The 12,658-nt window shown below is 36.3% G+C and overlaps 1 protein-coding gene across 7 annotated transcripts in view; it reads left to right on the top strand.

Annotated features, from left to right (window-relative positions):
* The window catches only part of RBM26 (RNA binding motif protein 26), a 58,927-nt gene that overhangs the window by 30,420 nt on the left and 15,849 nt on the right, over positions 1–12,658 (top strand). For 4 of the 7 annotated variants that reach the window (XM_040584280.1, XM_040584278.1, XM_040584281.1 and 1 more), the window contains exons 13-17: positions 630–761; positions 2,328–2,399; positions 5,553–5,681; positions 7,870–7,944; positions 8,577–8,747. In XM_040584280.1, the coding sequence (XP_040440214.1) occupies positions 630–761; positions 2,328–2,399; positions 5,553–5,681; positions 7,870–7,944; positions 8,577–8,747 (579 nt within the window). The remainder of the gene's footprint in view (positions 1–629; positions 762–2,327; positions 2,400–5,552; positions 5,682–7,869; positions 7,945–8,576; positions 8,748–12,658) is intronic. The other 3 variants (XM_040584284.1, XM_040584283.1, XM_040584282.1) reach the window with 1 other exon arrangement.

Below are 12,658 nucleotides of genomic sequence, written 5' to 3'. Positions count from 1 at the left end.
TGGTCTTAAATGTGATTAATGTTTTTGTCAAAGAAAAAAAGGCAAGGTGCTAGCTGTCAGGGCATATCCATGGTAGGTTCAAAGATTAGCTTGCTCTTTTCTTTTTCCTCAGTCCCATGAGTGCATGTCTCCATATCCTTCCTTCTGTTTTCTCCAAGTTAAATACGTAGGAGATGAAAAGTGACATATTGCTGTAAAAAGCAAGAGTCTCTATGGTACAAGTTTGTATTCTGCCTTTCCATAGTCAAATGCTTGATGATGAAAGACTTCTGAAGGGAGTCAGAAGACTGGTTATCACATTTTATTCAGTTCTAAAAGGTTGAAATTAAGGTAGTCAGAGTAGACATGATTAATAGAAATAGATCAGAGTTGTTCGATCACTTCTGTGAGCTACAAGTGCAAAATAGATATTATTGCTGTATGCACTACATAGCCAGTATAACATCCTAAATATCATAAAGTGTGTATTTTTGCCATCAAGTGAAAAAAGCTTTTGAATGATAGAAGTGATGTAAATCAAAATGCCATTACAGCAATTTCGTTGGGTATTTATTGAACTACATATGTAGCAACCTTTTGTTGTTAATATAATAATGTGCTTTTTTTTTTGGCGGGGGGCATTGTTACAGGTTATACAACCCTTAGTTCAGCAACCTAGTTTACCAGTAGTGAAACAATCAGTCAAGGAGAGATTAGGTCCCGTACCTGCAAGTAATATTGAGCCTGCAGAAGCACAGAGTGCCAACACAGAAGTCACTCAGGTATGTTACGACTGTCAAAAAATCAGTTGGCATGTTTTTCTTTCTTGCATGTAATAGGTTCCATAGTGTATGAATGCTCATACATTAGTTACTCATGTAGTGCAAGTACACATTTACTACTTATATGTACATCTCATTTGATTGTGAGTGGTGTTTTAACATTAAAATTTTCCTCAGTGCAATGAAAATTGGCTTTGTTACTGTTGTGTTTTAACCCCCACCAGTAACTAAGTACCTGAAGCCACTTGATCACTCCCCCGTCACCCAGAGGGACGGGGAGGAGAATCAGAAAGTTATGTAAAACTCGAGGGCTGAGATAAGAACAATTTAATAACTGAAATAAAATTTTTTAAAAAAACACCACCAATAATAATAATAGCACTTACAGTGAAAAGGAGGGAGAAGGAGTGCAGTCCAAAGGGAAGGGAGAAAAGAGAACCAGTGATGCACAGTACCACTGCTCACCATGGTATGGAATACCTCTTAGGCTAGTTCAGAACCAGCTGTTCTAGCTGTATCCCCTCCCAAGTTCCTGTGCCTCTCCGGCCCTCTTGCTGGCAAGGCCTCAGAAACTAAATATTCCTTGACTTAGTGTAAACATTACATAGCAACAGCTAAAAACATCAGTGTGTAATCAACATTGTTCTCACACCAAATCCAAAACACAGGGATGCACCAGCTACTAATAAGAAAATTAACTACCCCAGCTGAAACCAGGACGCTTACCCAAGCATGGTACTTAATTTTTAGTATCATAGTTTTTACTTAGGTTAAAGAAAACCCAAAACCAGCAGGCTCTGAAACTATTTCAGTATTGTTGTCTTAAAGTGCAGTGTTCAGATTTCAAAATAAAGTTGGGTTTTATCCAAATAACTAAGAGCTGTCCTTTTTTTAGTACTTTATCTGTTAAGCGGTTAAAATCATTAGAGGCCAATGGTCAGCATCTAAATCTAAGGGTGTTTTCAGTATTTGTATGTAACCCTTGGTACAAGGAACAATGCAATCACAGTACCAATATGACTAATGATAGGATCTGGCATATTAATCCCATTAGAAATAGCCTTTTATAGTTTTTTATCATGTTAAAAGTATGTCATTATTAGCATTGTGCCACTACTTTGGTTTTATTTCTGAAAAGGAAGACTACCACACTTCCGAAAACATTTGTATTTTAAATTCAAACAAAAACTTTCTGCAATTGACACCTGCAAATAGCAGATTTTAAAAAAAAGAAGGTTAAGTGTATTTAAAAGGGCCTGTGTAAACAATTCTATGCCAGCTAGCATGTCATGGACTCCTTGCAAAAAATATAAAGCATAATCTTTGATTCCAAATTAATCTTTGTCTTATCCAATCTATTTATAGATGTATAGTAACTGTAAAATCAAATATCTAAAATTCACTTTATCAGCTGCTTTAATATTATTTTCTTGTATTGTTTCTCAAAAGTCCGTGGTTTTATCAGTTAAATGTGTTTTTTCTAAATTCCTAACATTTGAAATTACACAGGAAACAGTAAAATAATCATAAAGTATATTTGAACTGTATTTTGTTTTGTTTTTTTAGAATGTGACTAAATTATCTGTGAAGGATAGACTGGGTTTTGTGTCAAAGCCAGTTACTCCAACAACTGAAAAGGTAAGAGAATGTCTCATATTCTCTTTCTCTCACATTTAATTTTGATAGAATTAATAATATTATAAACCCCCTTGTGTCAATATTTTGTTTCAGAACTACAAATATTTACTTGTTAAAGGTTAGTTTTATCAAGTATAATATATTGAAACTTAGCTTAGCAGATGGCTAAATTGTTATAAGAATACAACCACATAAGACAGAAGCTGCTATTCTGTGTTTTTCATTTTAATGTAATAGGATCCATTTATTCAGTCATGAAAATAACTAGTTATGTTCCAGGATCCTGAGTTGTTAGAAGAATGCAGAAATAAGTCTTAAAAATAAATGAGTTTTGACACTACATGTGAATCTATGAAAAGTCTTCCTATAAAAACTTTTTTGGGCTTTTATGTCCCTTAAAGAGGTGATGCTGTAAATGTTTACTCTCTTACCTGGTCTGAAATTTGCAGTACTTGTGGAAAGATAAAAGTGGAAATCAATCAGTGTAGGAAGGACAAAGAGAGATGAGGTGGGAAAGGTGTGTCTGAATTGTAGTTGTGAGTTATGTATTTTGCCCAGTGGTTGCAATTTTCATGGAGTTGTTGATGTGCTTACTTTAGTAGCAGAGTTCATGAATCCAGATCTATTTAGCACCTTAGAGGACAGGCTTCCTCAGTGTTTATAACATTCATTTGAGAATACTTTTGGCAGAAAGGCAACAAGTTTTACCTGGTAACAAGATTCCTCTGCCTAGGTACATATCTCTTCTGTTGGAAAATTTACGTGACCTGAAATGAATGAAGCATTCACTGCATTTCCCCCCTGCCCCCTTACAGTATGGTAGTTAATGCATTTAGTGGAATCAGACAAGTAAAATTCACTCTAAAGATACTATGGTGTACTTAGCATACAAAGGTAACAATACTTCATGTGGAGTTGTAATTGTAGAGGATGTCTCTTCAACTCATTTCAAGCCAAGCAGTCCACCTAAATGCATTGATCTTGGCTTCTTGCCTGCATTTTGTTGTTCAGTTGATCAGTTGCATTCGTGTTGCCCTAAATTAGTTGCAGATAAATTTCTTAATGTGTATTCCTGAACTATGTTTTACATAAATACTGTATACTTTAGAAATAGGAAGTCTGGTTCAGCTTGAGTGGAAATACTTTTTTTTTCCGCATTCCGTAAGAGTTGAGTTATCCTGAAGCACTTTTCTACAAAGAGTGAATTCACGCTAAAATAGTTTTCCGCTTTGTTGTATTATAGTAGAGTTTGATTTTAATGGGCTGCTTGGGCTGATCAACAGGCTGGCTGTGAAGCAGCAGTTTCCTTTGGCAATTTTAGCAAGACTCTGAAACTTGGTTTGACCTGTTTTTACCTACTGCAGTCCCTTTACAAAGAAATACCTTGCTTAGTTTGCAAGTGATAATGCTCTATAACCATTAGACATTAAATGACTGACAGCTGTCAAAACCATAGAAGTCATGTCCTAGATTTTTGTTTGCTTCTGAGTGCAGGATTTGACAGAAACTTTACAGTAAGAGAGTATGTAGCTATGCTTCCCAAAGAGCAGGAGGAAAAGTAGATGAAACAGTCATTGTGAGGCTTTTTAAGATCTGTATGGGGATTTGCAGTTTATGAAATTGTGAAGAAGATACTCACACTGGTCCTTCTCTTGAATAGTACTAAGAGGTTTAGAAGACATCAGTGTGTTGCTTCTTGCTCTTCTGTATTAGTTGATGCAGATACACCTGCTTTGGCACCTGTCCTTATATTAAAAGAGATGAGGAAGCATGGTTCACTCTGCCTTGAAGACAGTTCGGGGCAGAAGGAGTGTATCAATATTTCTGTCTTTACGTGATCCTCGGTTTGTGATGTAGCCTGTCCTAAAGCTACTTTGTAATAGGAACTATATGATTGGGAAGTGCATATATTAATGTGCTTTAAGGAAACTTTTAAAAACTTATTAATCTCCTTTATAATGGCCTGCTTAGAGCATTTTAGATCACCTTTTAATATACCCCATAACATGCTTTGCTTTTTTTTTGTTTTCCTCTCCTCTGCACTGCCTACTCTAGAAAATACTTTACTATGGGAAGAAATAGTGTAAATAGCACAGCAAAGTGAAAAGCTTTTATATGAAGCGTTCCTGTTGTAAATTATTCTGATCTCTGGTTTTTTTCCTTCTTTCTAATGTTTCTTGGCTGTCTCTTTATTCTTCTGTTGGTGGGCATTGTATCTTATTTTATGGAGTGCATGGTGACCAATAGACTCTGCATGCATCTTTTAATTTTCCACATATATATATATAAAAAGTATTTTTAAACTCCTGAAAATTATACCAATGGCATAATTGCTGTGATTTGCTAACAAGGCAGACAAGATCATGCTTGTATTATCTCCAGCACTTAGCCATGGATTTTTCAACATTAACATGGCCAAAAAGTCCTTTAAAGAATGTGGTAAGAAAACAGAGTAGTCCAAATCCTCAGGTATTATGGAAATGTACACAGTATACTTTAGAGAGATTGTGAAGCAGGCAACTGTGTTTTCAGTAAGTCATGGAGAAATTTCATACCTCATTACAAATGTAGGAAAAAGAAGAGAGACATAGGAGTCTCTTCCTTTGCTGTATGATGTTGAAGACTTCCCTGTACTTGAGTTGCTGCTTGTTGATTGTGCAAGCTCTACTTTGCACAAACTGCATATGAAAACTGTTGTATCTATTTTGGACCTTAATCTTTAAAATCATGTTGAATTTTTGCTCGGAAAATTCATGCCGTCATGAAAAATCAGATTTTAAACTTCAAAATAAAAAAAGAAAAACTTTGGTTACTCTTGGTAAAATCTTAGTCTTATGTTTCCTTAACATACTCAAATACATCAAATTTTATATATTTGAAACTTGGAAGTATGTGTGAAATCTCTATGGAATTCCATAGGGAAATATGGAATAATCTGGTGTTTATAATTCTTATATATCTGATGTGGTGCTGCCTCTTTAAAAATGGTTTCACTTCAGCAACTCCAAATATAATTGTTACACCAAATTTTTATATTTCATATCATCAAAATAGACAAAAGAAAAGACATATATTTTTAAGCACTTGTGTGTTTTTTTAAAAAAAATAAATTGAAATTCACTGGCAAAAAAATAAAATGATTTCCTCCTATAGGTTTTATCCACTTCTACTGGCTTGACAAAAACTGTGTACAACCCTGCTGCTTTGAAGGCAGCACAGAAATCTTTGCCTGTTGTTTCCACTTCCGTGCTAGACTCTAATGAAGCACAGAAGAAAAAACAGGTAAATTAAATATGCTTCTTTATAAAATAGACCTAGATCGGGAACTTGTGACCACTAGAGATAGTGCACTATGTATATTCATCTCCAGAGCATAGATGAAACTAGCTATAAGATTAAATTCACCATAATTTCTCTTCAAAGGACAAGAAAATTCAGCATTGTTTTATTATTTTTTTCAGTGTATATTCAGGCAGTGTGAGCAGGTTTAAAACACTCTGGAAGTTAAAAATGTGAAACACTTCTTCCTGGAAGCAGAACCTCTGTGTTGAGGTAGTAATGGTTTATTGTGAGCGAGAAGAGAGTATAGTATAGTCACTATTCATCTCTCTTAAGCTTTTATGGAACTGGCATTTATTATTGTCAGTAATATCAGTGTATTTTATACTTGTGACCAAAATTGTTTCTTTACTTGAGAGAACTGAGAACTGTATGACTCTGCATTTTATTGTTTTCAAACTATAGTTGTCCTGCATATAGCATTAGGTTATCTCTCTCTCTCTTTTTTAATGTTAGAGAGGAAATACAACAAAAATGCATTTGGCCTTGAATAGGTTGCTCAATTGTAGTTTAGCTTGCTTAGAATTTTCAGAAGAGCCCAGTAAAGCTCCTTTTCCAGTTTTATTCTTATCCTTAAGAAAGCTAAATAATAGAACAGTGTTTATCTTTCTGGTTTCAAACCACAAATTAAGAGGTCAATACTAAGTTAGATTCAAACCTAAGTATTGAAAGTAGTGTAACCATTAAAGTAGGATTTTTAGCCAATTTGGTAAACTTCTGTAACTGATGTCTAATATAATTTGAAATAACAGTTTGTAGCTGCATGTCAGTTGTGGCATTGGTCCAGACTTCAAAGAAATCACTTCTAATCTTGGAATTTCATTTCATATTTGTCCCCTAAAACATGTTTTTCAGAATTAGAGCCTTTACCTTTCAAGTTAAGATGCTAAGTGCCTGTGAAATGGCAAAAAGCTTGTAATAAAATTGACTTATCATAAACAGCTGTAGGGTTGGGTTTTTTTGAGAGAAGGACACTGAAGACGTGTGAAGGGATTGGCTCTTTTTTCATGTGCTGTTGTGCTCCTTCCTGTCTTCAGAGATTTCTATTACAATATACTAGTACTTGTGGAAAAACATGATTTTGTGGGACTCACTCCCTTCTTTCTTCCTGTCTCCCTAGTTTTGCTTAGCATTCACCCTTCTGTCTTATCTTCCCTTTCCCTTCAGAAAAATGCACACTGTATTGCAAAACTAACATTTCATGCAGTAGAATTTGTCAGTATTTCAGAAGACACAGAAAAACCTTATTACTATTTCTTTTTTATGGCTGTTGTACATTTACACTCTTTATATAAGATAATTCACTTGCAGTCTGATCCCGGTTGTTTGGTGATCTAGAGCTGCAAAATCATCTTCCACCTCTCAGCTTTTATCCCATTAAATAGCTTGATATCAAAGCTCCTTAATTGTTTTCTGCAAGTGTCCCAATGTTAAAGACTTACACATTCTGTATCTGACAGCAAGAACCAATTGCTTTCTCTCAAGCAGCATTAGTAGGAGCAAAGCACAGCAGCTGTGGCATTTCCTCCTGCTTCTCCTTCTGAGTTCAGTATGTCAAATTTTATCAGTTTCAATTCGTTTTGATTTTCCCATTGCAATGTCAAGATTCTCTTTTTAGCAGATTGAGCAGTGGTACTTCTCACAAGTTATAGCAGTCAGACACAAAAGAGATGCGTTTCTTTGTGTAATGCTTTAATTTTAGAAAACAATATGTATTCTTTTTGCTTTAACTGTACTGGAGAATATGTTTTAATTGAGGGACTTAATTTAGACTGAATTCAATATACTGTCCTTGCACATTTAAACTCTTATGTGTTGTACCTCTTGCAGTACTGTATTATGTTGCTTTCAGTGGAGTTGTGTAAGGGGTTACTGTGTACGTAAGTAGTAACGACGTCTTCCCAGCACAGATCTAACTAAGAGTAGTCATTAGATCCTTTACTAATTTGGAGGTGCATTGCTTTCCAAAACATAATCTGAAATACTGTCTGTTAGTACCTTCAGTTTCTGTTACTGTTTTTTTCCTTGTTATTGTTAAGTTGCTACTGTATAGTTGTCAACTATAATTTAGTATTCTTCTGTCATTTTTTTCAAAATCTAGAAACTTTCTGTCTTTTTTTTATGCTTCTAGGAAGCATTACGACTTCAACAAGATGTAAGAAAAAAGAAGCAAGAAATCTTAGAGAAGCACATTGAAACACAAAAGGTAAAACATTAGCATTAAAGAAAGCAATTCAGTTGTAAAATCCCATTTCACTTTAAGACATTTTAGTATTTGTAAGTATGAGCTACAAAACTGGCCTGTAAAATAAGTATTCTCTTAGAATGGTATTATCACATTATTTTAAGTTCAGAGTTTTAATCTAACTCGTCTTTGTCAGTTCACTTAAAACTACAAGCTTATGCAATTTTAAGTGCAGTTGTAGTTGAAATTGCCTAATTTGGGTGCAACATGCATGTTTTTTGGGAGGAGTGAAAGCTTGAGAGTTCTACTTGACAAGAGCCGGGGAGATTGATATAGAAAATGTATGTACTTAGGCTTAGGAGGAGAAAAAGGCCAAAACGTCATTTAAGTTGAATAAAAGTTTTGTAATTATTTGAGTATCTTTAGCAAATCTGTCCAAATGAAATGGAGATATCAGATGCATTAGCAAATCAATTAGAGATTCAGACAAAGGTTTTATTGTAATGTAAACTAATAAAAGCTCCGTATGTTGAGTTTGAAGTTCACAACAAGAGAAATGCAATATTCTGTTTTTCCCTTAGTTGTAATGAGTACTGGAAAACAGCTCTGTAATAGTAGTTGCTAAACAAAAATTGTTTTTTTACATTGAACAGATGCTGATTTCAAAGCTGGAGAAGAATAAAGCTATGAAGTCAGAAGACAAAGCAGAAATCATGAAAACACTGGAAATTTTGACAAATAGCATTACCAAGTTAAAGGATGAATTAAAAGGTGTATCACCAGGAGGAGGGGTTCCTTTAAAAAGCCTGAAAACGAAGACTCAGGTACTCAAGTTTTGGTCAGCTTTTTAATAAGATTAATTCACATGCTTATGTCAGCAGAATAAAAATACATAGCCACATCAGCAGTATTCAGAACCGTAGTGGTTTAATTTTGAAGTTGTCTTTGAAGTGAGGTTGGTTTTGCCTTCTTTTTAAAGGAACATACTTAATTGTAAAAAAATGCTTTTGTCTGAAAGGTTTACCCATTGTTACACGGATATTGCATCATCTGGAAAATCAAAAAGCAAAACAAAAATCATAGTATTTTTATGTATAGTCTATTGCTTTCTTAAATTTTTAATAGAAATCACGAAAATAGCATTTCTCATGCAAAAGGATTGTCATTATGCAACGCAGGTATCTTCTGGTCAGGTTTAATACACAAAATTCTTCATGAAATTAGTTGACTACTGTACTGATACATAATTTTCTGAGGCTTTTTATGTCACTGAAATTTTTCAATATTTTAATTTTATAGATTGAAGATTGTACTGGTCACTTTTCCTTTGATCTAGCTTCCCATGTTTGGGTTGTACTTGTGAGAGGTGTTTCTCTGTTATGATTCTTGTTAGTATCAAGCTGTAACCAGTTTGCCAACTGCTTAAAGATGTAATTTATATTACCTTTTCAAAATGCAGTATTTTGTTTTTTATATAAAGTATTTGTTCCTAAACAGGTCACGAGGTGATTAAAAATTAGGTGAGACTTTGAGAAATAACATTTTAAGAAATTAATAAGTGTTCTAGATATGACAAGCTTTTCTTGCTTTATATCAAGTGAGGCAGTACATAATAATAGAAGAGCAGATTTTTGTACTGTGGATTTTCCAGACAAAAAGTCTTGATCTTTTCTTGCTGTTTTCATTCAGTTTTTAAATCTTCAGAATGCTTAGTCTTCTCTTCTAATGTTTGGGATTCTGTTTTAAAAAGATGGTGTAATGTTGCAACCCAGGTTTAATCTAAATGGATCAATAATTTTCAGTTTGAAGCAGCATTTCTACTGCTTTAGTTTACACAGGAATACAGGCATTAAAAGTAACTGCAGTGTTAATTACAGTGATGTACAATGTTGAAAAGGAATATCAAGAAAAAATACTGAAATGATGTGTATGTACTCACTGTAGCTTCTTACATCATTACAACAGTTTGGAAAAAGTTGAAGCAGTGTATTTTCATCCTGAAAATGGGCATAGACTATAATTTCTGGAAGTTAGTTCATACCTTTTAAACAACTTCAATTGCAGTGGAATATTCTACTGTGTTTTAGAGGGACTAAGGGTAATAATCCCAGAATTCAGGTTTTTAATCTTTTTGGAGATAAGAGATTATTTTTGATGTGATTATGTTTTTGAGAGAGAGTGGACATTCTCTGGTGAAAAAATTGTTTGAGAGGTCTGAAGGAAGATACTTCTGTAGGGTGAATTTGAACCATAGAAGTCCTAGAAATTGGACTAATATTTTTAAAGCTGCATTTGTTTGTTAAAGCCTTGTGTTTTTGACAAATAATCTTCTGCTGATGATGTACAGTGCTTCATAAATTTGAACAGGAAAAAATAGTTTATATCAGTTTGATCCAAGAGTAACAGTGGGTTGTGGTTTTTGTCACATGCAAGGAAATTAATCCAGACCTATAGAAATGAAGAAGCAAGTTGCATGATGAAAACTTGGTAAATTCTTGACTAGAAAACTTCAGTGCAGCATTTTAACCCATGACAACTTATCCTGAGAGCAGTCCAGTAAATCCTTGGAGCGGACAAGAAAATAGTCCAGTAACACAAAATTGCTCAAAATTTTTGAGATTGGAAGGGGTCTCTGGGCATTGTCTTATTCCATCACCAGGCACCAGTAAGAAGAGTCTCTGTATCTTCTTTACTCATCCATATTGAGTATTTATATACATGGATAAGATCTACCCCCAGCCACCTTCCTGAAGTTTAAACAGTCCCAGCTCTGTCAGTCTCTGCTTGTATAGTAGATGCTTCAGTCCCTAAATCATCTTTGTGGCCTTTTGCTGGACTCTGCAGTGTATGTCTCGTGCTGGAAAGCCCTGAACTGGACACAGCACTCTGTATGTGGCGTCAGTACTACAGAGTAGAGGAAAAGGATCATCTCCCTAGACCCTGATGGTAGTGCTCTTCCTAATGCAGTCCAGGAGGCTGTCAGCCACCTTTGCCACAGGGACACATTGCTGGCTCATATTCAGCTTTTTTTCTGCTACCAGGACCCATCAGGTCCTCTTCATCTGGACAGCCCCCAACCTGTCCTGGTGGCTTGGGGTTATTCCTTCCCAGATGCAGGACTTGACATTTTCCATTGTTGAAATGCAGAAGGTTCCCCTTGCCCCATTTCTCCAGCATATCAAGAGCCTTCTGAATGAAAACACAACCAGCTGGTGTATCAGCCACTCCTCCAAATTTTGTATTGTCTGCAAACTTGCTGAGGGCACACTTCTTTGTCTTACCATCCAGGTCACTAACGAAGGTGTTAAACAGCAGTAACTGCTGAGCTACACCACTAGTGATGGATCTCCAGCTGGACTTCCTGCCACCAATCAGAAGCCTTTGAACCCAGAAGTTCAGCCATTTCTCAGTTTATCTCACTGTCTACCTATCTAGTCAGCACTTCACCCTTTTGGCTGTGAGGGTGTTGTGGGCAACAGTATCAGCAACCTTACTGAGGTCAAGATGAACAACTTCCACTACTCTGCTCTTGTCTGCCAAGCCAGTCATCTCATTTTAGACAGCTGTTAAGGTCAAGCATGATTTCTCCTTCCCTGTCCCCAATCACCTGGTTCTTAATATGCTTGTAAATGGTTTCCAAGGTCGTTTACTCCTTCCTCCTCCCAGGGATTGTAGTGAGACTGACCAGCATGCAGTTCCCCAGATCTCCTTGCCCTTCTTGAGGATCAGAGTGATACTTGCTTTTCTGAGTCCCAAGGAACCTCCCCAGATGCCATGAGCTTTGCAGTGACTTCAGCAAGCTCCTTTGGTATTTAAGGGTTCCATCCTGTTGGGTCCCAGGTTTTTGTGTATGTCCAGTTTGTTTAAATGTTTCCAAACTTGATTCTCTTCCAACAAAAGTAAGTCTTCTTGCTTTTCCACTAGTCTCAGGATCTGGAATTGCTGAAGGGTGAGTCTTTCCAGTAAAGTCTGAGGAGTGGGAGTTACAGAGTACCTCAGCTGTTCCCATGTCCTCTATTGCCAGATCCCCTTTCAGCTGTCAGCCCGCATTTTTCACAGCATAGTGTTCCTCTTGCTGCTGACACATGTGCTGAAGCCCTTCCTGTTTCTTGCCCCCTTTGCCAGATTCAACTCTAGGTGGGCTTCGGCTTTCCAAACTGGTGCCTGCATGCTCAGTTAGTTTACATTCCTTCTGTAATCTGACCCTACTGCCACCTCCTATACATCTTAGTTTTGGATTTAAGTTTTGTTAGGATCTCCTTGTCCAGGCAGGCATCCTGCCAACTTTGCTTTGTTTCCTACGTGCTCTGGAACTTGGAGGATGTGATTCTTGAAAATGATCCTGTCTTTCCAGCCGATACCCAGGCTCAAGGTTGTCAAACAGGAGGGTTCTTCCAGTTGTCTGAAGAAAGCCTCATCTATTTCTTTTACCTCATCAGTGTGTAGTACACACCCGCTGCAATGTCACCTGCATAGGTCTGTCATCTTAATCCTGATTCATAAACTTTTGTCTGGTTCGTTATCTGTCCCCAGACAGAGCTCTGTGCATTCATACTGTGCTCTCACTTAAAGGGCAACTCCTGTTCCTTGCCACCCTGGCTTGTCCTTCTTCAAGAGACTGTATCCATCCTCTGCACCGCCCCAGTTGCGTGAGTTTTTCTGCGATACTTCTGTAGTCCCAGTGAGATTGTAGCCCTGTAACTGCACACAGATCTGATCTTCCTCATTCTTCACT

The sequence above is a fragment of the Falco naumanni genome, chromosome 2 (genome assembly GCF_017639655.2).
Source record: "Falco naumanni isolate bFalNau1 chromosome 2, bFalNau1.pat, whole genome shotgun sequence".
In the NCBI taxonomy this organism is placed as follows: Eukaryota; Metazoa; Chordata; class Aves; order Falconiformes; family Falconidae; genus Falco; species Falco naumanni.
Note: the sequence above shows the minus strand (reverse complement) of the source record. Positions and strands in the feature narration are given on the sequence as shown.